The sequence below is a fragment of the Agelaius phoeniceus genome, chromosome 12, assembly GCF_051311805.1.
Source record: "Agelaius phoeniceus isolate bAgePho1 chromosome 12, bAgePho1.hap1, whole genome shotgun sequence".
Taxonomy (NCBI): domain Eukaryota; kingdom Metazoa; phylum Chordata; class Aves; order Passeriformes; family Icteridae; genus Agelaius; species Agelaius phoeniceus.
The window spans coordinates 22,321,958-22,346,587 of NC_135276.1; the positions used below are offsets into that span (position 1 = coordinate 22,321,958).

General features: G+C 42.3%; 3 protein-coding genes across 5 annotated transcripts; 2 read left to right on the top strand and 1 right to left on the bottom strand.

Annotated features, from left to right (window-relative positions):
• Nucleotides 1-2,540: 2,540 nt before the first annotated feature.
• On the bottom strand, nt 2,541-7,350 carry GABARAPL2 (GABA type A receptor associated protein like 2). The gene is made up of 4 exons (XM_054641089.2): nt 7,165-7,350; nt 6,799-6,854; nt 4,687-4,859; nt 2,541-3,121 (listed from the first exon to the last, which is right to left on the bottom strand). Exons 1-4 carry the CDS (start codon nt 7,196-7,198, stop codon nt 3,031-3,033), a joined length of 354 nt encoding a protein of 117 aa, XP_054497064.1. The 5' UTR covers nt 7,199-7,350; the 3' UTR covers nt 2,541-3,030.
• Nucleotides 7,351-7,540: 190 nt separating this feature from the next.
• On the top strand, nt 7,541-12,738 carry TMEM231 (transmembrane protein 231). Its single transcript, XM_077185102.1, has 7 exons — nt 7,541-7,826; nt 7,903-8,072; nt 9,107-9,235; nt 10,587-10,730; nt 11,038-11,119; nt 11,247-11,352; nt 12,248-12,738. The coding sequence occupies exons 1-7, from the start codon at nt 7,685-7,687 to the stop codon at nt 12,435-12,437; spliced, it is 963 nt and encodes a 320-aa protein (XP_077041217.1). The 5' UTR covers nt 7,541-7,684; the 3' UTR covers nt 12,438-12,738.
• A 2,482-nt stretch (nt 12,739-15,220) lies between these two features.
• Nucleotides 15,221-22,768, top strand: LOC129125595 (carbohydrate sulfotransferase 5-like). 3 transcript variants are annotated; one of them, XM_077185100.1, is made up of 2 exons: nt 15,221-15,545; nt 21,030-22,768. In XM_077185100.1, exons 1-2 carry the CDS (start codon nt 15,480-15,482, stop codon nt 22,236-22,238), a joined length of 1,275 nt encoding a protein of 424 aa, XP_077041215.1. In that variant the 5' UTR covers nt 15,221-15,479; the 3' UTR covers nt 22,239-22,768. The 3 variants fall into 3 exon arrangements, with proteins under 3 accessions (XP_077041215.1, XP_054497060.1, XP_077041216.1); XM_054641085.2 differs by having other exon boundaries at nt 15,225-15,739; XM_077185101.1 differs by lacking the exon at nt 15,221-15,545 and adding an exon at nt 16,356-16,436.
• The last annotated feature ends 1,862 nt before the right edge of the window (nt 22,769-24,630 follow it).

Consider the following 24,630-nt stretch of genomic DNA (forward strand, 5'->3'; position numbering starts at 1 on the left):
ACTGTCAGCAGGTCTTTGGAAGAATTGCTCCTGGAAAGGAACAGTTGACATGTTCCAAGCCTGTATCACTCCTTTGCGCTGGGATAGCTGATACCCCGAAAAACAAAGATAGGCAAGGCACGGGGAGGACAGCAGAATGCAGAGACTCTGCCACAGGAGAGCAGAGTTGGTAGGGAGAGAAGCAGCAGGAATGAAGTGCCCACAGTGCATAGTTAATGAGGACGAGCAAACAAGTGGGAGTGGGAGCGGCGGAGCACAGGAGGGCAGCAAGATTCCCACCATATGTGTAAATGAGCACATCTGTATTACCCAGATAGGGCCTTGCCTGTCCCAAACTTGTTTGGGGACCAATGGCTGTTAATTGCCAGGACAAAGAAACTGTAATCATTGAGTACAATGTCTTTAACAGCATCACTGTTAGAGGTGTTATTCTGTTTTCAGTCCTAGTAAGAAGGCAGGACAGACTCCCTGCATATCTTTAAGGAAGTCTAAACCGGAGCATAGAAACAGGTGGTTTTCTCCAAGGGTGGGAGTAATCATGTTTGGCCTTGAGGCTGCAGTTCCACAAGACCAGATGCTAGCATCCCACTGTCTTTGGAAAAGCAAGGTTTTGATCTTCACCGTGTACTTCCACTGCTCACCTTAACACAGGCTGGAAGGCTTACTGATCTCAGTACATTGCAAGTAAACTGAAAAATATTTAAATTACTGTATTTGTAGAAAAACAAAGCATCAACCCAAAACAAGATGCAGCCTTTCACTAGGAGTTAAGACTTCTGCAATAAATCCATTAAGTATTAGAGGAAAGGAAGAGCTGGGGTTGTGCGGCTGAGGGCAGAATTCTCTTGGCAAGGAGGAAAGAAAGGCGTTAGAGTTTTCTCTCAGACTATCTGATAATGTCATAAGAGGGCTGCAGCAACAACAGATACATAATACATACAACTAACATATATACATGTAGAAGCAAGGTATTTTTTGAGGAAAGACCACGTAAATGGTCTAAATTTGGTCTATAATAATGTCTATAATGTAATAATGGTCTATAATAATATACTAAATATTGACTGAATACTAAATTCATCCAGTACTGGTTTAGTTATATTGGAGATAACATTTCAATTTGGTTAAAGGTAAGTGACATAGAGGTGTTGCTGTCTTTGTTTTTTGTTCAGTGCATCAGTTGAAGGGTTAACAGAAAATGAAGATCATATGGGCTCAAATGCTTTGTAAAATTTTACAGGAGTGTTCTATCTAAAGGGATGCATTTCACCTCTGCATTTCAAAAGGAAACCTCTTGATGTTTTATTGCCATTTAATGTGTATCTGCAGATGAAAAGTGAAGTTACTGCTGTAGAACATTTATCCTTACATTCTCTGGAACGCTTGCGTGTCTGGGCTCCTGAATCTAAACTAATAAATACAGAGATGTTAGAGCAGTTATGTGGGGGTTTTAGGGGCTTATGAAGGGTAATCCAAAAGTTACCTCAATCATAACGTCTTCCCTTGGTTTTAGATCTGTTCGCTAGCATGTAACTAACTTTAGCATTTTTAAGTGTTTCTTACTCCTCTGTTAACAGCTAAGAAAAAATATTACTTGGTGAGTGTAGAAAAAGGGTAACGTTTCAGCATAAAGGAAACAGAACATTTTCCAGTAATAAAAGGTAATTCAGAAAATGACAGGTGAAACCACTTTTCTTCATTCTGAATCAAAAATTCTGTTAAGAGCAAACATTAATGTGTGAAAAGGGAGTTAGAAGTAATTTAGGATGGAAGCACTGACAGAATGTTGCCTAAAGCAGTGGTTTACAATGCAGCGCTAGTCTGACTAATGAAAGGCTTACTGAGATCAACAGCACATTTTAAGATGCAGTAAGCACATGCATGACAGTTAGTGTGTCAACCCGCAGTAATAGGGTAGTGTCAACCTTTCACAGGCTCCTACATTCACATTTTTGAGTCCTTTTGCCAATACGTATGAATGACTGCAGAGCTAAACAATTCTAGGCGTAATGTATCGTCGTGGGGGTTTGAGTTAGTATGAATTTGTTTTAAGTTTGGAAGTGGTAAATTTCCACTATAACTGGAAGCATTTTAAGAACTAGATTCTTAGGCACCACATAGTGTGAAAATGAATTAAAACTTTTTAACAGGAATCTAAACTGAATTTAGTGTTTCCTTGCTGGCTTAGGAAGGTCAAAGTGATGATACTTCTTCAATGCAGTGTTATCCTTTAATATCAGAGTGCGAACTCCAGCACTGTGCAATTAGGTCAGTTAGCTGGTTTTTCCACCCTCTCCCACACAATCCAAGGATTTGCCTCTAAGCAGAAGTAGCTGTGAGATATAGGAGCTCTGAAGCTGTTTGTTTTGAAACCTACAAAGAGCTCCTTGTTTCTTCCTGGTGGTATCAGCAGCCACACAGTAAAGTTTGAGAAGCTGTACAATGTCTAGTAAGTAATAGAAGCAGCTGTGTAGCATCTAGTAAATGTGATGAGCAACTTTCTGGCCAAAATGAAGGTAAAAAAATGACAGCACTGCCTGTTTGTGACAGGAATTTTTATTGTACTTGTTTGTTAATTGAGAAAGGAACATACCAGCTCAATTCAACACAATCAGCATCTTGCTCCTGGCTTTGGATACGCTAGCAAATCCAGTGTTTCCAATACTAATTTATTCTTTTTATTTTTCTTACACTGACATCTCAAAACAGAATAAATGTGTGTTCTTCTCTTCACGTTTTAGTAGCCCAACTACTTTGCTTTATTATTTAATCAATGTCATCAAATGTATCCCCCCAAAGAACTGAGGCTCTGGGAATTCATAGCTGTGAGAAAAAAAAATGCACAAAACTAACAAAACTTTCTTTTTATAATTTAACAGTCTAATAAAACAAGACCTAGCAATATATTAAGAAATAAATCCAGTTACAAATGCATGTATATAGAAGGAACTTCTGAGGATGTCAAAACAGAAAATGATCAGCTATTTACAAGATACACAGCAGGATGATACAGTAGCCAAGACCCACCATTCAGAAACCAAATGTGTTCTCTCCACTGTAGGCAACATACAAGAATCCATCCTCATCCTTTTCTTTCTCATAAAGTTGTCCCATAGTTAAGCTTGAAAGGGAAAAAAAGAGAAATGGTTTGCTTGGCTCATGCAAGTTGTCAGTGTTAACAGTCAGAACTACATATAAACAAGGATTAATAAAAGCTAAAACTTTTAAGTCTCTGTATAGGTTACAATACAAAAAAAAATGAGGGTAAATGAAAAGCAGTTGGCTCCTAATTTAGAGAAATGATCCTGGACTCTCTGCAGAGTAAATTTTTTGTATTTCTTCACAAATGCCTTTGTCAGAATGCTTCTTTATTTTGTTGGAAATTGGTCTCTATTTTGAAAACAAAAAGAAACCCTAGCAATTACTTGGCGGGTCAACTGCTCCAACCATCTATTTACAGATAGCTGGAGCAGTAGACATCAGTTGGGTGCACAAATGAAGCCTCCTCAGCTTACCTTTCTCTGACTTCCCAAAACTGAGAAAAGGCTAATGAACTGAAAGATGGAGATGGATGTTGCAGGAAAAACAACAACGTCATTCTGCCCAAGAGAGGAGCTGGGAAGATTTGTAAGCAGTACTTGCAATGGAAGCAAATTGGTGAGTAGTAAATAGATTACCAATCCTTGACATCCTTCTCTCCTCATACAGAGGTTTATTACATAAACTGAAGCCTGTGAAACGAGCAGAACCATGAACAGATTGTGGTTTTGTTTATTGGTTAAGAAGTTACCATTTTTACATTAATATTGAATGATCAAAGCCCTGTTTTTCTAGCTGAGATGTTACGTCTTATTATGAACATGTGAGAAGAGACAATGGATCTCCCTTTCCTGTGCCCAGCAATTCTGTAATACGGTTTTAAAGATGACATATAGGCATTCTCAGTACTGTTAGAAGAAAACAAGCAGAAAAGGATGGTTCTCGTGGATCCCTATTGTGTATTGGGTTACCTGGAGGGACTCTTTCTTTTACAATTAAGTATTCAGAATGATATCACATCTAAGGCATGTAATGACATACTATTTCCTTAAATGCTACTAAAGTATCTAGTGTAGAAAGTTGTAGTTGCTGCTTCTGCTATATTCTGTTATGTAGCAGAAAACAATGAAACATATTCCTATATAAAAGCAATGCAAAAAACTTTTCTATTGCAATTATTTTTTTTCATAGAAAAAAATCATTAAAAAAAAAGAACCAGCAGTTTGTAATGTTACAATTTCTTTGTAAACTGACAGGTTATTGTTTTTTTTTCAGAATAATTTATGGCATTTGCTATTGAGTATTTAATGTGCAACCTTTTTTGTTATACTGAGAATCATTGTTTTCTTGATATTGATGATGTACATGTTTTTGCACTCAACCAAATGCAACATCGTAACTGCAAAGCTCACCCTTTTGCCGTGGAAGTAAATCATAATATATTTTTCAGTCACCTTTCTTTTCAGCCTAGCTCAAGAAATAAGACGTTTATCAAATTCATGAGGGAAAAAAAACTTTTAGTGAGATTAAGATGTGACAGACATCTCCCAAAATCACCAAATGAGCCTTGAAGAGCAGTGTTACTGACCCTCTAATATGCACAGGCTTGCTGTAATGATTCTGAATACCAAGTGAATAGCCTCTCACCTGGATTGTGGGACTGTCTTGTCTACAAAGAGGAATATTGCCTTCTCAGATGGCAGTTGAATCCTCTTCCTGATGATCCACATGAACTGGGCCACGGTGATGTCAGACGGAACTAAGTACTTCCTCTTGTCAATATCAACAATCTGAGATCCTGAGACCTTCTCCACTATGACCTGTAAAGTGCAGGTGTGAAGGTCAGGCTGTTCAGGATTGGTATGAACAGATGGCTTTGGTAGATTTTTTGCTCATACAGGCTTACAGTGGTGAGTAGAGGAGATGAATAAAAAGGTTTCCTGATCACAACCAAATCAGAGGTAGAACTGGCTCAGCACTGTAAAACCTGATTTTACAGCTGCACTGAAACCTACGTTTATATACACAATGGCTTGAAACTTCCTATGCCCATGTTTGGCAGTCATGGGGTAAAAAGGTGTATTATGCCTTAAAGACACCTGTGACAGGAAAGTATGCACACCACTTAACCTTTTGTACACTGATGATATGAAATTACTGCAGCGTGGACCCAAAGCTGAAAATGAACCAGCGGTGTACCCTAGACACAAGTAAGGCTAATAGTGTCCTGGACTGCATTAGGCAAAGGACTGGGAGGTGATCCTTCCTCTGTGCTGGTACTGGTGAGGCTACGTTTGTATTCTGCTGAACTGACATTTGGAGTATTCCATCATTGCTTCGGAAATCAGAAACTGACTACAGCAAGGAAAGATAGCAAGGTGGCCACAAACAAAACCAAACAAAAATAAACCAAACAGAAAGCAACAAGTGCAGGGGAAAGGATAATTAAGTATTGCTAGTGAAAAAGACCCGATGCTCATTGTACTACAAAGACTGATTCTTGAAGGAAAAATTCAGAAGGTCAGGAAATGGGGTTTACAAGAGGTTCCAGGGTCTCCATTCCTTAGCTCTACATTCCAAGTGAAACATTAAGTTTGAAAAATACTTCTGACTGTTAAATTGACACCAACTATTTGGTATCAATGGTATGCGGCTCAATTTGAATCATCAAGCAGAAAACACATACTGGTCCAGACAAAGGATTGCTGCAATTTGAAATTCAATTCCTGTATTTGTCTATACCTTGCTGTCCATCCCTGATACAGCAGTATGTCATTCTGACTCAGTCATTCTGACAGTGAGTTTCTATGTTTCTTTTTCCCCATAGGTTATCAAGGATATTTTTGAAATGGATACGTGGATACTGTGAAGATGTACGGTCATTAAGGATGCTGCAGTCTATGCGTGAGGGAATAGTTAGTCAAGAGAGAACAGCATGGATCATATCAGCTCGCCAGATTGCAGCTGGAGAAAATCGTGTGACTTTGTGCAACTGAGCAGCAGAAAAAGTCAACGGGAATGAAGATTCTTCTCTGGGCTGTGCTAATGGAAAAGTTAACCAAAAGGTTAGAGGCAGGAGTGGCACTAACTGGCATGTGGTCAGAGGGGATGTGGGAAATTTTATACCCAAGCAAGTCAGTTGAGAATGTAGACATGTTGCTAGCTGTTACATAAGGATGTGAACTGTGGTCTTTTCAGAGACTGAAACATGGTAAAAGGGATTGCGGAGAGAAGAAGAGAGCTCATTCACTCTTTAGCAGATTGGTAGGTATTAATGCTCCTCCAGGAAAGGAGGGGTCACCACTCGCATTGGCTCTTCAAACAGGGTTTGCATGGGGAAACTCACCATGATGACTGGTTATAGGCGTGGAATACATGAGGGATATCATCTAACTAATTTAGCCAGAATGGAAGATGGTCAAGGTTTCAATAGTCTTTATAATCTTTCTAAGGTTCAGGCACAATCTTCAAGACAATGAAGGTATTTGCTGGGATATAACTGCCATTAGAAGAAAGCAGGACCATGATATACCATAAAAATCCCTGGAAAGTTTTTAGAAAGCGTTTTTGTCAATATGCACTGGGGCACAGGAGGAAATGTTGGACTAGTTATATGTGTTTGGGACTTCTTTAAAACATCTAAGGACACAAAAAGGAAAATGAATTTTCTTAGTAGGAACTCATCAGAGTGGGCAGGATGGAAGCATTGTATCCACCTTTGCCTGTAAGTACTCTATTGAAGCTGGCTTGGCTACTCACCGGGACACGGTCGGGGTATTTGGCTCGGATTTTTGCCGACTCGACACATCTGTGCTCTGTGAACAAAACTCGTAATTAGTCATTGCATAGTAATTATATTGCTGGTGTCCTAGGCCGAGAGGGCAGCGCCGGCAGGGCCGTGAGCCTGCGGGGATCGCGATCACGTTCCCGTCTCCGAGTGGGTCTCTAGATTTTCGGGGAGACCGTCCCCGGGCATCGCACTACCCTTCGGCGAGGGCCGCCAGCGGCTGTCCGCCCACATACAAGACGACTGCCTGGGGAAGCCGACCGCGACAGATGGCGACACGGGAGACGGAGGGCAGCGGGGCCGCTGCCAGGCAGCGCCTGGCCCAGACCCACCCTTACCCAGCGCGTGGTCCTCCTTGAACATCCACTTCATGGTGCAGGCGGGCAGAGAGCGAAGCCAGAGGCGGCGAGGCCCGTGTGCGGGGGGCGGGGGCTCGTGCCGGGCCTGTCGCTGTCACGGTCTCTGTCACAACAACAGCCGCGGCTCGGCAGGCGGGACTTCCGGCTCGCCTGTTCCCCGGCAACGGCTTGAGCAGCCGTGCTTCCGGCCGGGGATCACGGGGCGGGGCTGTGGCGTCTTGACACGGAGTCACCTGCCGGCTGCGAAGCCGCCCGCAGGGCTCCCGGAGCACTCGAAGCCGCTCCACAGACTTCATCGCCCCGGCAGGTGTCCCCATCCGTGTGTCCCCATCCCGCTGCCGGGCGCTATCTCGCCCACGGCCCCGGGAGGCAGCGGTGCGCGTTCATTGGCTGATGGGCTCGTCTCCTCGGCGCTGATTGGTGCGGCGTCTCGTCAGTCCGACGCGCCGCCCAGTGCAGCGCTGAAGGCGCGGGCAGCCGGCGCTGAGGGCCGCTCGCCATGGCGGGCGTGGAGCTGTACTCGCATCCCGCGCTGTACACGCGCTACCGGGCTGGGTTCTGCTCCGCCGCTGCACTGGCGCTGTTGCTCATCACGGCGCTCACCTATGTGCCGCCGCTGCTGGTGGCCTACCGGAGCCACGGTGAGCGCCGCTGGACCCCACGCGGCCCGGCCGGGCCTGGCGCAGCCCTGAAATCTCGTGCTGTTTTTGCCCTCAGGTTTCTGGCTGAAGCAGAGCGCGTACCTGGAGCAGCCCACTGTTCGTTTCCGGTACGAGGCTCTCTTCGTCGCCACCATCGGGTCCGGCCCGGGCAGCTTCCTGGCGTGGAGCACATTCCCAGCGTTCAACAGGCTCCAGGAGGACCGGCTCCGAGTCCCGCTCCTGTCGGTAGGCTTGCCCGGGGCGGCCCGGCAACACTGGCGAGAAGCGAGGCTGCAGAGTGGGGCCAGTGGACCGGCAGCCGGCTCAGGGCACGAGTGCTGATGGCGCTTTTGAGCGTGTGGCCCGTCAGGCACTGCTGCCTTCAGGTAGCAGCAGCTTTATGTATAACCTTGTGCCTCACATCGGGATTTGCTGGAATTTTAATGAATCCCGTTTCACTCCCTCTCAGTGTTACTGAATCGTAGCATTACTTAGGTTGGAAAAAGCCCGTAAGACCAAGTCCAGTCATTAATCAAACCCTACCAATTTTGCCACTAAACCAAGTCCATAAACACCGCTGGTGGTTTGTGTGAACACGTCGGTTTACTTTATTCAAATTAGTTGTGCCGCTCTACCCTGGCCACATGGCTTGTCATTATATGAAGTCTGCAGGGTACACCTAGATTTGGAAGTAGATATGTGCCTTCAGAAACACATAATCTCTGCCTTGCAGTCACTTTTCTTTCTGGGATTGCACAGTGGCAGTTATTTTTCTGTCTGCCTCTTTATGAGCCCTTCTGTATTTTGCAAGTAGCTGAAGTATTGGACACTCTGGCACACAAGCATAGCAAGCCTTGGCTTACTGCCAGGCATCAGCATACAGAAGCCATTTAACAGGCATGCTAAAATAGCAGGAGGCACAGGCCTGACCACCAGTCATATATTTGCACTGTGTCTTGCACAGAAGATCCAGCACCAAGGCATGCTTTGTGGCATGCAAGGAAGATGGTTGGAATGGTCTAGGGCAGAAAAGACCTTGAAGTAAACTTTTCCTCCCTTGGAGGGGTGTATGAGACCTTGTATAACAGACAACAGTGTTGGCTTTTTGTCTCTAGTCCTCTGTCTGTAAATAGTCAAGTAGCTTTTTATTACATTCCTGACTGTGCAGTCCGTTTGCTTCCTTGGTATGTGTGTGCTGCAGTTGTAGGGTCCCCTGGGGTTTTACTTTTTTTGTTTTTCTTTCTAACAGAAATTCCTGTCTTTAAAAAAAATTTATTTAGACGAGAGAAGAAGACAAAAATCAAGATGGCAAAATGGATCAGTTGCATTTTAAACTGGAACTTCCATTACAACCAACAGAGCATGTAGTTGGCGTTCAGCTGATTCTACTCTTTTCCTACCAGCTTTATGTGAGCATTTTTAGTTTTGTTTGTTGCGATGTATAGACCTATTGTAAAATTCCAGTAGTGGTTATACAAAAGATGAAAAGAAACCTTCCACATTTGAAATTCCTATCCAAAATATGTGTTTTACTGAAAAATACTTAATTTTCTCCCCCTCTGCTGTGTCATTCCTAGTCTAGCTCTCTTGTGTATTTTGATACGCTTTGTTAGGGTTTGGTGGTTTTGGTTTTTGTTGTTTTTTGTTTTTTTAAAATATTTTTAAGCTCTATATTCTCTTGGGCTGTAGTGCACTCACTATACAGGACAGAAATGCACAACAGTGAGTATCAGTGTGGGTGGCACCTGAAAATAACTGAGATTTTTGCAATAGGCAGAAGGATGTGCATTCCATTTTCTGAGATGGGGAGTCAGGCTGTTGCAGCAGCCTAAAACTCCTTAGATTTTGCTTAACAGTTCGTGAAGCATCGATAATCATCTGCCAGGATCTTTTATATCTTGTAACGGGGAGGAGGAAGTGTTATAGGAAGACAAGACAGTGCAATTCTGCTGCCATTGTACCTCAAATGGCAGTGTAATTAATACCTTAAAGCAAAGAGAAAACCACCAGCACACAGAGAACCCAGGGATACATCTGAAAGGAGCAGTAATACAGAGCTGCTTGGGTGCAGCCACACAGACAAAAAGTTGTTTTCCTAGGGTGATTAGGCTGTTTCTATAGAGAGTCTTGCTGATTGCAGATTGACAAGCTTAGCAAGCATAGCTATGTGGTGTAGAAAACATTCTTAAGCCTGAGGCCCAGAATAAAGGCCCAACAGTCCTGATTTTGGGCTGAAGTATTTGGTCAGGTATTGGTATCACAGAGTTACCATATTCACAACACTTTTTTTTATCCCACTGTGAATGTGGAAATTTTCCTTCAGACTGAGTGGTTGATAAGAACTAAGGACCTCCCTTCTTTATTTGGTTCTTGTTGCAGAGTACAAGTCCTTGATTTTGACTGCTGAGTTTTTTTAAAGTGTGTCTCCAATGAATATGTTTTAGTCACCTTGCTGCTTTTTACATGTTATGGCTAGTCAAAACTTTCGGTTATTGGCCACAGACATTGCACTTCACTGAATCTCAACTTTGTTGACATAATAAAGTTAGTTAGCTATTAGCTAAGGTAGTTCGCTTTTTAAAAAAGCAGTATTTTTTATTTGGTGGTCTCTTGTATAGACTAAGGTGATGATCTGAAACTTGGGAGCCCTAGAAAAATCAAATCCATGTAGAAAAATGTGTAGATACCAAGACATAGAAAAGTACGTAGTGTCCCTCCTCCTCCCTGCTAAATTTTCCTTTTTTGTGTTCACTTTTTCAGAGGATGTCAACATTTGTGATGCAGAGCATGGCTTTTCTTCAGTTTTTTTCTCCTGTGCCAGGGTCTCAGCTCCACGTGAATGGAGACTTGAAATTAAACCAGAGGCAATTACTTAACCACTGTGGACTGGATACCAGATACAATGTGAGGAAATGTTTTTCCCTTCCCCATCAATTCAACCCCCCCCCCCCCCCCCCCCCCAATCTCTTAATCCTCCTAGTATCTTAGGTGACACCCTAATTATTTGTACTATTGCACAGAGTGAACTGTAAGACTTTTGAACTGGTGTTTTCTTGTTAGACTACAAGAAGGAAGAGGTTATTCTGCCAAGATGTTCAGTCTGATGTTCATGTTCATTCCTTGAAAGGCATGGTTACTTTGTGTAAGAAACTCAGTAGAATTACTGTCTTGAAGACTGGATGAATAATAAAGTGTCTCCTTGTTGTAACAGGTGTCTGTGGTCAATGGCACAAGTCCTTTTGCAAGTGACTATGATCTGGCAAACATCATTGCAGCATATTGGGATAGAAATGGTAAGCCTGAATGTGTAGCTACAGGACAGTAGTAGTTAGCATATTGGCAGCTGTTTTGTGAGGTATATGACTTCTGTATTAATACCTAAAAGCCCCTTAACCTGGACATTTCCTTTCTCCATTATAGTGACAACAGTCTTTTCAGATCCCAGCCCTGTTTGGATGACTGGAAGAGCAACGGATACACCATTTATCATTAATGCCACTATTCATTACCCAGTGGAAGTTATCTTATATCCTTCAAAAACTGCACAAACTGTGACATAACAGGGTTATATTATTTCAGCCTCCACCACATGCAGGCCAAATGAAAATGTTTTCTCTTAGATGTGTTGCTAAACTTTTTTTTTTTTTTGTTAGCTAAGCAAATGTTACAGTTCTGGAGCTGATGAAATACCTATTTGTCCATTCCTTCAGATGGTTGTGCCTTCGTAACTACTTTTTGCCTTTCTTTATTGGTAACCCGTGTTGCTTTTCAGCTTTGCTAAAAAGGCCTTTAAAGCAGTTTGTTAGCTATTGTCATGGAATATTCGTAGTACATCTTGCTTTGGTTCTGCAGCACCTGCTGTCCCGATCTGTCACAGATGTCACTCACAAAGCATGATACTGTAGTCTGTGACCTAAAGCAAATTATTAGAAATCTGTATGCAAGATCATCTCACCAAATAATAACTCCTGCAGTGGGAGGCTGTTACATTTGTTCATGTGCAGACAGATCAGAATTTTTATCTTTTGAAAAAGTAATTCTTCACTGATTATGTTCTTTGTTCTTTTTCTGAGACAAGAACAAATCTGCATTTAGAAGAATCTGTATGGAGCACACTTCTTACAAGATTTGTTTACCTGCCTGAATATTAACAATAAGTACTTCCTGATGACTCAGGCACAAAGCAGGTACTTTACCCAGAATTGGTTTAAATGTCTTCTAGGACAGATGTTCTCTCCAGCTTTTGTTACCTACTGTGGTGGAAGGCTTTTAGGTGTTTCTGTGGTTCAGAGGCTTAGCATTTGTGACACAAACTGCTGTCTTAACAAGGTTTGTGCCTTTCTGTCTATGAGTTTCCTTGTTTAGATATTGCAATGGTAGCATCAGAAGGTTCTCTATTAACACTCCTTGACTTTGCTTAAATATCAGCCAGGATTTTGGGAAATTATTAAATTTGCCTGGATCCAGTATGTCAGCATCCTCCTTATCTTTCTTTGGGTGTTCGGTAGGATTAAGACATTTTTGTTCCAGAATCAGGTGTTGACTACAATTCCAGTATCACCAGTTCTGCCTGTATCTCCAGTCCTATCCTACAAACAACACCAGTCCTGAAGAGATGCCTGAGAAGACTTTATAGACATGCCATTCAAAAATAGTTCCCTGATTTTATTCTCTATACACTTCTTACTTCAGAAGATCAGAATTTTGTAAGTATATTTCAAGTATGCTCTGTTTGTGCATCCTTTTTAAAATACATGTTCATTCACCTAATTTCTTTAGGACCACTGCTTTGGAGCTGGAAAAGTTTATATTTTTGACAGTAAAAAACAGCCTAGTTATTTTTTTGCAAATGGAGCATGTGTCAAAAACCATTTTGAAAACTGAAAATAAAAATATGCTAAAAGTAACAATATTAACTGATTTTACTTCTTGTAAATCAATTCACTGCACTCTTAAGAGTTGTCAAGAGTTATTTGTACATGCATTTATGTATGTGCACTATGAAGTGAAAACTGCAGGGATGAGTTAAGGTCAGAGATGCGCTTCTGTAACTGTGACTATACTTATTCAGCAATTTAATTATTAAATTGGATGATGAATAAATTCAAGGTTGATGTGAGAAATCAGGTTTTGGGTGATAGCGTGTGCAAAATTTGCACAACCATTTACTACCGGTATTATTACTGTAGCACCTGACCATTAATTGTGAATTGTGAAACAGAGAATCCTTTTATCTATTGAAAGAAAACTAGCAAAAAATTCTGCCAGGGAAGCCTCAGAGTTTCAAAGCAAGTGAATAATTACCTTCAGAGCTTAAATTGTTTAGAACAGATAAAGATTATAATCACCTGGTAGACATTGAAAGACTATGTCCCTCATTCTTGATGGTGGTGGTCATAGGGAAGATTATTTTATCTTCTTTTTCTGGGCTTACTTTTTATGCTAGGCAAGCTTACAAGAGAAAACAACAGAATTTCCATTATATTTTCAGTTTTTTAATTAAAGAATTAATTCTAGCAAAGCAGTGTTATGGCAGGACATTTAAATCTAGAATTTAAAACAATTCTAGATGCTAGAATTCTGCAAAAAAAACCAAGTGTCTTTGGTTCTTTTGAACTGTTAAGACACGGTGCAGCTATGAAATATGAAAGAGCAGCTGAGCGGTAGGCCATCTTTTGGCCATCATCCTCTAGAACTGAACATCCTGGCAGCTGGGAGAGCTATTTTTTCCAGAAGTCTCCAGTTTGTTCTTTGATCTTTGAAGTCTCTATGTGGCAGCATAGAGCTACTGATAACTGGCTTCGTATCAACATCTCCAGAGTCAAAGCAACTGTCTACTGCTTTTTTGTGCTTCTAGCCACTGCACAGCATGAACGAAGGGGGCTGTGAGCTTGTTTCCACCATATCTCCTGCTGGTGTACATTTGGTGTGCTCTCCTTTGCAGCAGTAATGGTGCTTGTGTGACTGCATGAGTTAATTCAGGGAGTTAATTATAGTGAAGATGATCTTTACCAAATATATAATCACTTTTTCAGACAAGTCAGTTCCCTGACTGAACTTGGTATGTATCTGCACAAGCATTAAGGTGGACATGAGCAAAGGGTAGAAATCTCTGGAGAGACCACAGGACCGCAATTTAAGGGTTTGAATGTACTACTCCCACAAAAATGGAATGCATAAGAATCTTCCTCCAAGCTGAACAGAAGTCTGTTTCGGTAGCAACAGAAACACAGAAGAGACTAATGCTCGAAAGCCACAGTACTGGGAGACTCCATTAATCCCTCTCCCTTTTTTCTCCTGTTGTAGCCTTTCACATTAAGTTAGAACACGTGATGCTGCTGACAGCAACACTTCAGTGAATGCATGTGAAATAAGAAATGGAGATCAGGCCTAGTTCCAGAAATACAGAGAAAAATATCCTTAAGTTTCTCTTTTTCTTTAGATGGTGAAAACTGGAAAAAATCCTGTTCAGTAATGTAAGCAAAGAACTATATACATTAAAAGGAGGCAATCAAAAGAGTTTGTTACTTGCAGGTGGCATGTAATTGTTTAATATGACCTGAAGCCACCCCTCCATTTCTTGTCAAAGAGGTCTTTCATGACTGGACTAATAACTGAATGCAGGGTAAAAGGAGCTGTAAAGGCAGATGTTACCACAGTGGGGAAGAAAAACCCTGTGATACATCTGCCTGCGGTCACTTCCTAGATGATTTTTATACTGACTGTAGTTCTTGGTTCACAGTTCTGACTCCTTTCTTGAGCTTGAAGAGACATTCTGCTTTTGTAAGTAACCAAGCAATAGAAAAAAAGCAAGATTTTATAGCTTAAGCAACAAACTGAACTACACGGGAAAAATATATACCTGAGGATCCACTGCAACCAGCATTAGAAGAGGTTTAGGAAGGAAGAGCCTTTCTCAGAAAGCTATCTGCAAGGACTCTTCTTTTGGCTTGCTAAGCAACACAAAAAGTCAAAACCACCACCATGCACCACAGTTGTACTACACAGATCTCTGTAGACATATGACAGAGCAATCTAAATGCTCGTCATTGAGAAAGGACATGGTGGCTCGAGGACATGGTGGCTCGCTAGGATTAATCAAGGTTTTAAGTTAAAAGTCCTATGCATAAACTGACGTGGGAACACGGCTCTTACATGGCCGTGTAAGAGCCATGCTTCGGGAGTGTTTTAAGAGGTAGAACTAGGAGAAAAGAAACCACCTCGCTGCTTTTTAACTCACCAAGCAGCCCGTTTTGTAGGGGGTATTATCTTCTCGCTCTACTCGCACGAGGCGAGCGGGACGCGGCCGCGCCGAGCTCTGTTCGCCTGGGGGTGCCGAGCCGGGATGGAGGGAGGAGGCGGGGGCCGGGAGGAGGGGGCTGCTGCCGCGGGAAGGCCCGAGGCACGCGGGACCCCGCGGAGGAGAGGTGGCGGGGCGCTGGCTGCTGCGGCGCCCGCGAGCCGGTTTCGCGAGCCAGGCGAGAGAGACCCTGCGGGGCGGGCGGCCTGCCCCGCCGCGCCGGTCCCACTCGTGCTGGGCGGGACAGGCCAGCGGACCGCCCCTGCCGGGCTGCGCCTTTGCCCGGGGATGCTCCGGGGGCGGGGGGATCGGCTTCTCGGGCTCCTCCCGCTGCCCCGGCGCCTCGGCCACGTATGAAAGCGGTTCATTGTCTCTGTCGGCAGCTCGGAGCCGCGGCGGTGGCGGGAGGCGGCGACAAGGTACGGACAGGCTGGTGCGGATGGGGGTGCGGTTATGCCACGGGATTGGAAGGCCCGGTCAGACCTTTTTTTTCCGGTCTCAAACAACGGTACTTTAAAGGAGATGTTTTTGAGCGGGTTACACACGCCCCTGCCTGTGGCGGCGGACTAGCGGCAATACTAGTTACGGCGGAGCCGATGTCGCACCGATAGAGGTAAAGCTGTCGAAAATCAGCCTGGTTATTTTAGGTGGTTTTTTTTTTTCTGTACCCATTCAAATACCAGTCTGCATATTGTTGATACAATAAGCTTCTGCCTTATGAAGATGTGAGATTTCTAGCTGCATAAGAATACTGGAAAGTGATGTTTTGTCAGTGGGGTGATTTACTGCAAGAATTACTAGTAATATTGTTGTGTGTTATTCTTTGACCAGCTTTGTCGTGTTCCAGCATTTTACTTTTTTGAGTAGTAAACTATGTTTCTAACGTTAGCTCACAGAACCTTTTTTGGCGGTAATTGCATTGGTGCAATGTCTGATAGGTGAAGAATGCAGTGAGTAAATTTGATGAGAAGTAGACCTTCAGGTGATCTTTGCTCTATTTATCATGCCATGAACAAATGTTTTCCTCTTAATTCTATAAAATGCATGATGACATTCACTGTTATCATTCTTTTTACAGTCAGTATTGCTGCATTTGGTGAATTTTAAGTACATAAGAGATAATTACATTCATCTCGTATGACTGCTCTGAAAGGTCAGCATACAGGACAGTCATTTTTGGGTAACAAAAGGTTGTGCACATAATTCCGCATTAGGTATTCATTTTTCAGTGGAAGAAATCAATCTGGGAAATCAACAGAATCACGAAATATTCTGAGCTGGAAGGGACCCACGACTGAGTACATTAATCTGTAAGTTCTTTGACTTTAAAAATACTGCACAGACTGTTTAAAATGAAAGTATGCTGGAAATTTTCTCTGACAGAAAATGGCCAGGGAAGACCACTGACAAAGACAGCTAAGATTCAGTTGCTCAGAAGTCATTGTAGGGGAGCAGGTATTTGTAATTCTTCACTGAAATGTTTTTGCTTTAATCCAGCCTGGTTTTTCAGTCTTCCCACAACAGACCCAGAAGTGTTTGTTCTAAGGGAGTGTTTCATCCCAGCCTATTGTCCAAAGCTCTAAGACAGAGCATGGTTTTGACAGCTCTAATATGAGACACTTTCTGTCTTTCTACAGTCTTTTTAATATCCCAGAAAAAAAATTTGCAGTTTAATAGGAGGGTCTTTTTTAGCTAGAAAGTTAGTTTTTGCTACTTGATTAAGTCTCTTCAGGTTGAATTCTGTGCTGAAAGAAGTTACTAAGAAACTCTACTCCTTTCAGAGCTGACCTGAAAAGATCTGATTACTTAATTCCAACATTATATGTCTTACGTGACAAACGAATAAAAGTCCCTGGAAGCATGAGCTAAATGATCATCATTTCTTTCTTTCTTTTCTGCCTTTCTGGGTCTGAAAAGTGCTCATCTTAGAAATGAGATCTTTTTGGGATCAGTACTACCACTGACTGTATTTTTACCCTGCTTAGTAAAACTGGATAGCTTTCTGTAATGTATCTAGTTTCTTAGCAAGCAGATACTAGTGGCCCTGCAGCTCAGCAGTCTATCAAAGACAGTTTAAGTGATGAAGAAAATGATTGCTCTATTGGCCAGTTTGTATAATTAATTTTCTTTGAACAATATGTAAGAATAGTTGTTGTGGAATTGTCCCAGGGCTCATCTAGTGTAGAATCTTGTTTCCATTAGTAGCTGTTAGCAGGGAAGCCCAGGAACAGAGCTTGATTCAGGACTGGCAACTAAACCATATAAGCTAATGCTTTTCAGACCACATTTTGAAAATTTGCATTGCCCTGTGAAGAGATGATTGTGCCTCAAGAATTTGAGAGACTTCTGATGATTCTCTTTACCAGAGCTCTCCTTGAAGAAATAGTATCACCAAAGAAGTACTACTACTATCACAGAAAAGGAATAACAGTGTAACTGTTAGTAAAATAACTTACATTAAGGAGTATTCATTACTTACAGAAACACGTATTGTGATGCTTCTGAGTGTTGCCATACTTCATGTGTCTCAGCTGAGAGATGTGAGAGGCGTCAGAGTGCTGTCTGCTGCAACTTGAGGCCCGTTGCAGCCTGTTTTTCTGCTTGTTGTAGCTCCCTTGCCACTTGGGGTCAGTCTGATTTTGTCTCTGAGATGGCAGCTGAAGTGGCGGTAATGCTAAAACTTCTGGCCCCTCTGCTGGTTCTCCTTTCTCCCCCCCATGTTTGCAGTTGGCAGGCATGCTATAGTCAGGCAGGTGCACTACGAGGAAGCACTTATGTGGAACAGAGCAGGATAAAAGGAGGTGTAACAAACCCCAATTTTGCTTTCCGGAGAGGAGCTTGGTGTGAGCAGGTAGTGCCACTGAGCTGTTGGTGGAGGAGGAGGGCACTAGCAGAAAGAGGCAATGCAATGCAAAGCAAGTCACAGGCTAGTGTTTCAGCATGCAGCTTCAGTGTGCAGTTTTGGCACATTGCCTTTCTGTGCTGAAAGAGCAAGCTTGCCTAACAGCACCATCTGGCGAGTCCTGCAATGGAATAGGTAGAGGATCAGAAGTAGCCTGTATTGCGACGTCCCGTTCCTCGCATTTGGAATTGTAGAATCATTTACATTGGAAAAGACCTTTAAGATCATGAAGTCCAACTGTTAATCCAACAATGCCAAGTCCACAACTAAGGCAATGATATAATGTAATCTATTCAGTAGATTTATAAATGTGTGTATACATATATGGATCTTCAGCAACTCTATGAGAAGGTTATTCTATGGGCTTTTCAACAGCTGCTTTCTGCCTCAGCTAAAGTTCATCAAAAATCACAGAAGACCTTGTTGGGTTAAAAAAATTGTACTTTAGGGGAATGTGAGTTTAACCTGGGCTAAAATCACCTTAACTGCAGAATGCAATTGGAAATGGTAAGTGGTTGTTTACATGAAAATAGAATTACACATGCCCAACAAGAAAAGTGCAGAAATAAAGGGCACTGTTCACAGAAAAAGTGGTATATTTGGCCTTATGCACTGGAAGCCACACAAGAGAATACTTTACAGATGCTGTATTGTCCTGCGTAATTATGCTTTTTATTTGATGGTGTCTACATGTGTGTATATTCCTTTGAAACACTCCAACTTTTCTAAAAGGAAAGAAAATTAATCTTAAATATAGAAAACTGATATCTACTTAGTGTTTTACTTTTTCTTGCAGTTTCTATCATAATGAAGTGTAGGGAAATACCTCAGCTGTAGTCGTTTGATGTTATTTGTAGCGCTTGAGTCTTGTTAGTTCAGACATATTGTGGACTAATACTCACGTTATCTGCTTTTTCATTGGCACAGTGTTGTCTGCAACACTACTTGTGTGGGAACTGGAGCAAGGAGAGGTCTGAGAAAGTCAAGGCAAAAGTGAATGTAAAAAACAGCTTTTGGCTTTTATTCCTCAGTCTCCCACACTCTGCTAATAACATGTAAAGAGCAGTTAGTGTTGCAGCTCTGCAGCATGATTAGAGTGGAGCAACAGTTCTGCGTAGCTAGAGTAGAAACACATTCTTTAAAAAGCACAATTGAGTTTCTGAAAGCTACATAATAAGTGAGACTGCAATGAGCTGCAGAATGCAGTCTTAGTGCAGATAATGACTCACGTTTTGCACTCAAGAAAAAGATCCGAGATAGTTGTGTCTGGCTGACTTTCAGGCATAGAGCCTGTTTCAAGAAAAATCTTTCAATTAGCAAATGCAACTTCAGCTTTGACTTCAGCTTAGATTCTTTCATCCCCTCTGTTTGGTGAAGTGTCAGTGCAGGCTGCTGGATTGCTGGTGATCCTCGCAGCACAGAGAAACTTGTAGATGCTTCTGGAGATGTAATATGCAAAAAAAAGATGTAATATGTTCAGTATTAGAACAAGGCAGATTTTATCTATGAAGAATGGCCAAGCTGAACTAAACTAAGGATTTATCTATCTGCTCTTGTGCCTGAGAGTAGCAAGCAGCGGACTGCTAAGGAGAAAGTAATACATTAAGCCTTGTTTCTTGCAGCATGTCACTGCAATACAGTATACCATGGGCTATCCGTGGCTTAGGGGATTGCTAAGCCATGGGCTGTAGCCTCATTTTTTCCTTTAACAGTCCTTGGAAGGCTTTTCTTCCCTTACTTACTTTAAATCAATGTGATTATTTGTTGAACTCCTGTATACTTTTGCTGCTACAGAATTTTGAAGCAGAGTTTCACATTTTTAATATGCGGTGTACATAAAGGTTTTGTAATGGGTGATCATTTAATTCAATTCAATTTATTATGTCAAATGAATATGTATCTTTGTTTACTAGTCTGCATGATTTTCTTTCAAGAGTTTAGAGTGTGTTGAAAAATGTGTCTTTCACTGTAACAAGAAAAAAATTGTAATTGCAAATGCAGCTAGATAACAAATAGGTATATGTAGAACTTCTGAGATGATCTGCATACATGAGGAGTACTTTCCTTTACCTTGCCTGCTAACATTTACTGCCTGCTTGCAAGTGGAATCTGCATGAGTGAGAGTACAAAAGGGTAGGTGCCAAAAATCTCTAGTAAAAAGCTGGGGGGGAGGAGTGCATGTGTCTTGAACTTTGACTGCAAAGTAAAGCAGAAATCCACTTGGGCTTGACATGCCTAAGATTTTCTAGGAGTTATATGCAGACAAATCTAACTTGAATGCAAACTCAGGGTATTCCGTCTTGGGGTGTATGCACTCCAGACCAAAGATACGTGTCAGCAGCTTTTAAATTTTGTCACCTGTGGCCAGGTGTGGCTTCAGGTTGTGAGTTTTCATCCATCTTCTGCCTTCTGCAGTTTGGAAAATAGAAGGTTGTGGACAAACACCAATTGGTATAGCAGCCTATGGCCACTGTAGGGTACAGCACACACATTAGATAAGATGATTTTAATTTCAGCACCCACAGCTACCAATGTTCGCATCCACTCCTTTTAGGGGATAGAAATCCTTGTAATGTTAAATTGAAATAGAAATACAGTTGAGCAAGTCAGAAACTTTTTTTTTCTTCTTTTTTTTTTAGCACAGTGTTTACCAGTGTTCAATTTGAGGGCCTTGCGTATTTTGTAGTTCTGTTTTGTTTTTTTTTTAATCCAAGGGTTGAGCTGCATCAACCCAAGGTTTTCTTCAACATTGAACATTTACTTAGTTCCTTATTTCTGCAGTGATCTTAGTGTCACACATTACTTCCTTTTTTTTCCCCAACAGCTGTCACCTGCAGTGATCATCCCCAAGTGCAGCTGATTAAGGAGGCAGTTAATGCCACATACATACATACACATTTGAAGAAAGGTTTTACTAATGCAAGAGTTTGTATTGTCTAAGTTGTATTGTTATTGTGCCACAGGAGCAATGGTTCACCAGTATTTCCCTTCTCTTTTTCAGCTTTTTCATTACCCTTCCTCGGTGAGAATGGCAAGGATTCGGATTCCTAGCACAATTGTTATAATTTTTGTTACGGTTCAGACTGGATTCTTACTCTTCATGTATGCCCGGTACAGTAGCTTCATGCCTCAGTCTGAGGAGAAACCATCACAAGTCCACGTACTTATTCTCTCCTCTTGGCGGTCAGGATCTTCTTTTGTTGGTCAACTTTTCAGCCAGCACCCCAGTGTCTTCTACCTGATGGAGCCTGCATGGCACGTGTGGGTTACAATGTACCAGAACAGTGCCAAAGTCTTACACATGGCAGTGCGGGACTTAGTCAGGTCCGTCTTTCTGTGTGACATGTCTGTGTTTGATGCTTACATGCCTTGGAAAAGAAACTTATCCGATCTTTTCCAGTGGGCAGCAAGTCGGGCTCTGTGTTCAGCTCCTGCTTGTGACTCTTTTCAACGTACCGACATAACCAGTGAACTGGCATGCAAGACTCTTTGTGGACGGTATCCATTCAGCAAGGTGGAAGAAGCCTGTAAAACTTACAGCCATGTTGTCATCAAGGAAGTTAGATTCTTTGACTTGAAGGTCCTATACCCCCTCCTCACTGATCCGTCCTTGAATCTCAAAATTATTCACCTGGTCCGTGACCCCAGGGCAGTCGTTAAGTCACGGGAACAATCGGTGAAAGCATTAGCCCGTGACAATGGAATTGTCTTGAGTACCAATGGCACTAAAGTGGAAGATAGCAAATACAAAGTAATGCAAGAGGTTTGTAGAAGTCATGTTCAGATTTATGAAACAGCTACTCTAAAACCACCTAATTTCCTGAAAGATCGCTATTTAATGGTCCGTTTTGAAGATCTGGTAAGAGATCCATTATCAGAAATCTCAGAAATGTATAAATTTGCAGATCTTAGTTTGACTCCCAGGCTCAAAAGCTGGGTTTATAATATCACTCATGGACAGGGACCGGGGAAAAAAAAAGAAGCCTTCAAAATAACATCCCGAGATGCAGTTAGTGTTTCACAGGCCTGGAGAAATATTCTTTCCTTTCAGAAAGTTAAGAAAATACAGGAAGTTTGCAAAGGTGCTATAAACATTCTTGGTTATCAGCTAGTGGATTCAGAAAAAGAACAAAGAGATCTGACATTGGATTTGGTGTTGCCAAGACGACAAAATCAATTCAGTTGGTCATCATTTAATCCAAAGCACTGAGACATTTTTGAGAGATCTGGGGAGTTGGGGCAGGGTAGTTGTTTGAATATTTCTATACTGCACAGCATATAGTAATTGGAAAATCCTTGGCTGTGACTTTATCTTTTCGTCTACTCCTTTTCTGTTAATGTAAGAAGTTTTTTTTTTCCCTGAGTTTTTTACATATTAAAAAAAAGAGCAAGATACTTGGTCGGCCTGTTACTGTGCTGCTCAGAGCATTATTTTAAGAATATAATTTAAGCACTTTCTATTAAAAGATGGATTCTCGAAGATGTCTGTTTATTGATAATACTTCTTTTTTTTTCATGCTTTAAGTATTTAAGAATCACAATTCTTTGTTTGTATATATGGAACAAAGTAAATAGTAAATTCCTTCACTTGACTTTCTTCTTTAAAGTTGTTTTGCAGTTGTATTTTTTTTTCAGACTTCTGTTGATGTTTTAAATCTTAACATACAAGTTTTCCAAAAGGTGGGGCAACTGCAGCAGCTGTGTTGTAAAAGGCATAAATGGAAACTTCATTTATTGATAGATTTCATAGTGGTTTATTTGGAATAGCAATATTTACAATCAGATACTTGAATGTGATGTTTGCTTGGATTGCAAGAACCAAAGGATATGAAGAAACTTTCAGTGGAATCATAGTGGAAATAGCGTTTTAATGCTGTCCCTGTTGTGTTCTAATACTGTGACAAAGAATAAGTGCACGCTTGCTCCTGCCACCGCACTCCATACTGTTATCCTCTCTCTGTACAACTATAAGCAATTTGTGAAGATCACTGAGAAGTTTAGTAAGCCTTGAAAATTTGCGTATCGATTATATTGCTGCATGGAAGTGATCCGTTCAACTTTGATAGCACAGACAGATGCTCGTGTACGGTTAATATTCGGTGCCGCGCCCGAGAAACTCCTGGGGCAGCGGTGATGCTCCAGCACTGCGCGGGCGCAGACGCTCGGAATGAGCGCGGGTGGGGGCCGGGGGAGGCTGTCCCCAGACCCTCCGCTGAGCATGGAGCGCGTACTTGGCGGTTTTGAGACGTCGCCGGTGCCAGCTGCTGACCAGAGCTCCAGGTAAGAAACCCGTAGTGGCGCTCTCCGTGGCTGCGCTCTGCCTCACACTGGTACTGCTACTTGAAGGTGAGCGGTGAACGGGCGACCGCGTGGCCAGTCCAGGGGAAGACCCGAGGAGGGCGACGGTGCCTGCGGGGCCCGCGGCACAAGCAGTGAGTGGCGGGGACTGCCGACGGATGGAGCGGCGCGGGCGGCAGTGCCGAGCGGGAGCGGGCAGCGGGGGTTGCCGAGGAGGGCGCCGGGCGGGAGCGGGTGGCACGGTCCGTCCGGAGCCGCGCGGAGCTACGGTGGCGCCGCGGCGTGGTGCAATCGCCTCTCGGCGGGGGAACTGAGCGGGCAAGGGGGCGCTTCACCGCACGCCGGGAGCTGCGGTCCAGGGGACGGAACTTGCTATAGTCCGTGTTGGTCCCCGGGGCGTGCTGGGTGTTGTGGTTTTCCACCACTCGGCTGCCGGGCAACCCTCATCACAACCAATACGATGTTTTCCAGCTCCTCAGTTTCTCAGGTTTCCTTTACCACTGTGGACTCCGCTCACCTAGCTCTTCTGTTTTAGGGAGTGCCACATACAGCATGCTGGATTCTTAATCCAAACCATGTCTTGCCCTTTGAAAATTAATGCAGCTGTTAGATGCTTATGAGTTACTCTTGTTCCTTAATAGGGTTAATATATAATTATTGAATGGAGAAATTAATTTGCAGTTGTAGCATCCTCCGTGAAGTCTGTATCAGTAGATTTATTCTAAGTATAGCACATTTAGGATGCTTCCATTTTGACCCAGTGAAAACACCTTCCACAGCATGAGAAGATGTAACAGTGGTTTTAAATGGCAAAATGGGGGAGTAAATGATAGTAGAAAACGTTTATTTCCTCTTTTTTTTTTTTTTTTAATTTGTTGGTTTGCATCACTAATCCCAATTATGTAGGACAATTTCAGTCCTAAACTCCTCTAACTGCACTACTTTAAAAGTTGCGTGTACACTGATCTAATCACCCTCAGTCCTTTGTGCTGTTAATTTAGAATTTTTTTATTTGGGACCCCTAAACATAAATTTGCTAGAACAAAACTGTATACTTGGAAATAAAATTATTTCAGGTGTGAGCTGTGAGGATGATGAGGGCTGCAATAATATTTTTACAGGTAATTTTTCAGCTTCAGTCAAAAAAGTATCCCGTATGTCAGGAAGGTGATCATACCACTACCCTGAATCCATGTCAACATTATGTACATTGTTATCCCTGGATAACAACTGGACAAGAAGAATGTCCCAGCTGCAAGAAAAAAAAAGTCTGTAGTAACATGCAGGCATAGTCCTCATACGAT

Coding starts and splice junctions, on each gene's coding strand:
- GABARAPL2 (XM_054641089.2), bottom strand. CDS start 7,198: ATGAAGTGGATGTTCAAGGAGGACCACGCGCTGG. Junction 4,860..6,798: donor AATACCCCGACCGTGTCCCG/GTGAGTAGCCAA, acceptor TGCACTTTACAG/GTCATAGTGGAGAAGGTCTC. Junction 3,122..4,686: donor AAGACAGTCCCACAATCCAG/GTGAGAGGCTAT, acceptor TTCCCTTTCAAG/CTTAACTATGGGACAACTTT.
- LOC129125595 (XM_077185100.1), top strand. CDS start 15,480: ATGAAAGCGGTTCATTGTCTCTGTCGGCAGCTCGGAGCCGCGGCGGTG. Junction 15,546..21,029: donor TGGCGGGAGGCGGCGACAAG/GTACGGACAGGC, acceptor TCTCTTTTTCAG/CTTTTTCATTACCCTTCCTC.
- TMEM231 (XM_077185102.1), top strand. CDS start 7,685: ATGGCGGGCGTGGAGCTGTACTCGCATCCCGCGCTGTACACGCGCTAC. Junction 10,731..11,037: donor GACTGGATACCAGATACAAT/GTGAGGAAATGT, acceptor TTGTTGTAACAG/GTGTCTGTGGTCAATGGCAC. Junction 11,353..12,247: donor TACCCAGTGGAAGTTATCTT/ATATCCTTCAAA, acceptor GACTTTGCTTAA/ATATCAGCCAGGATTTTGGG.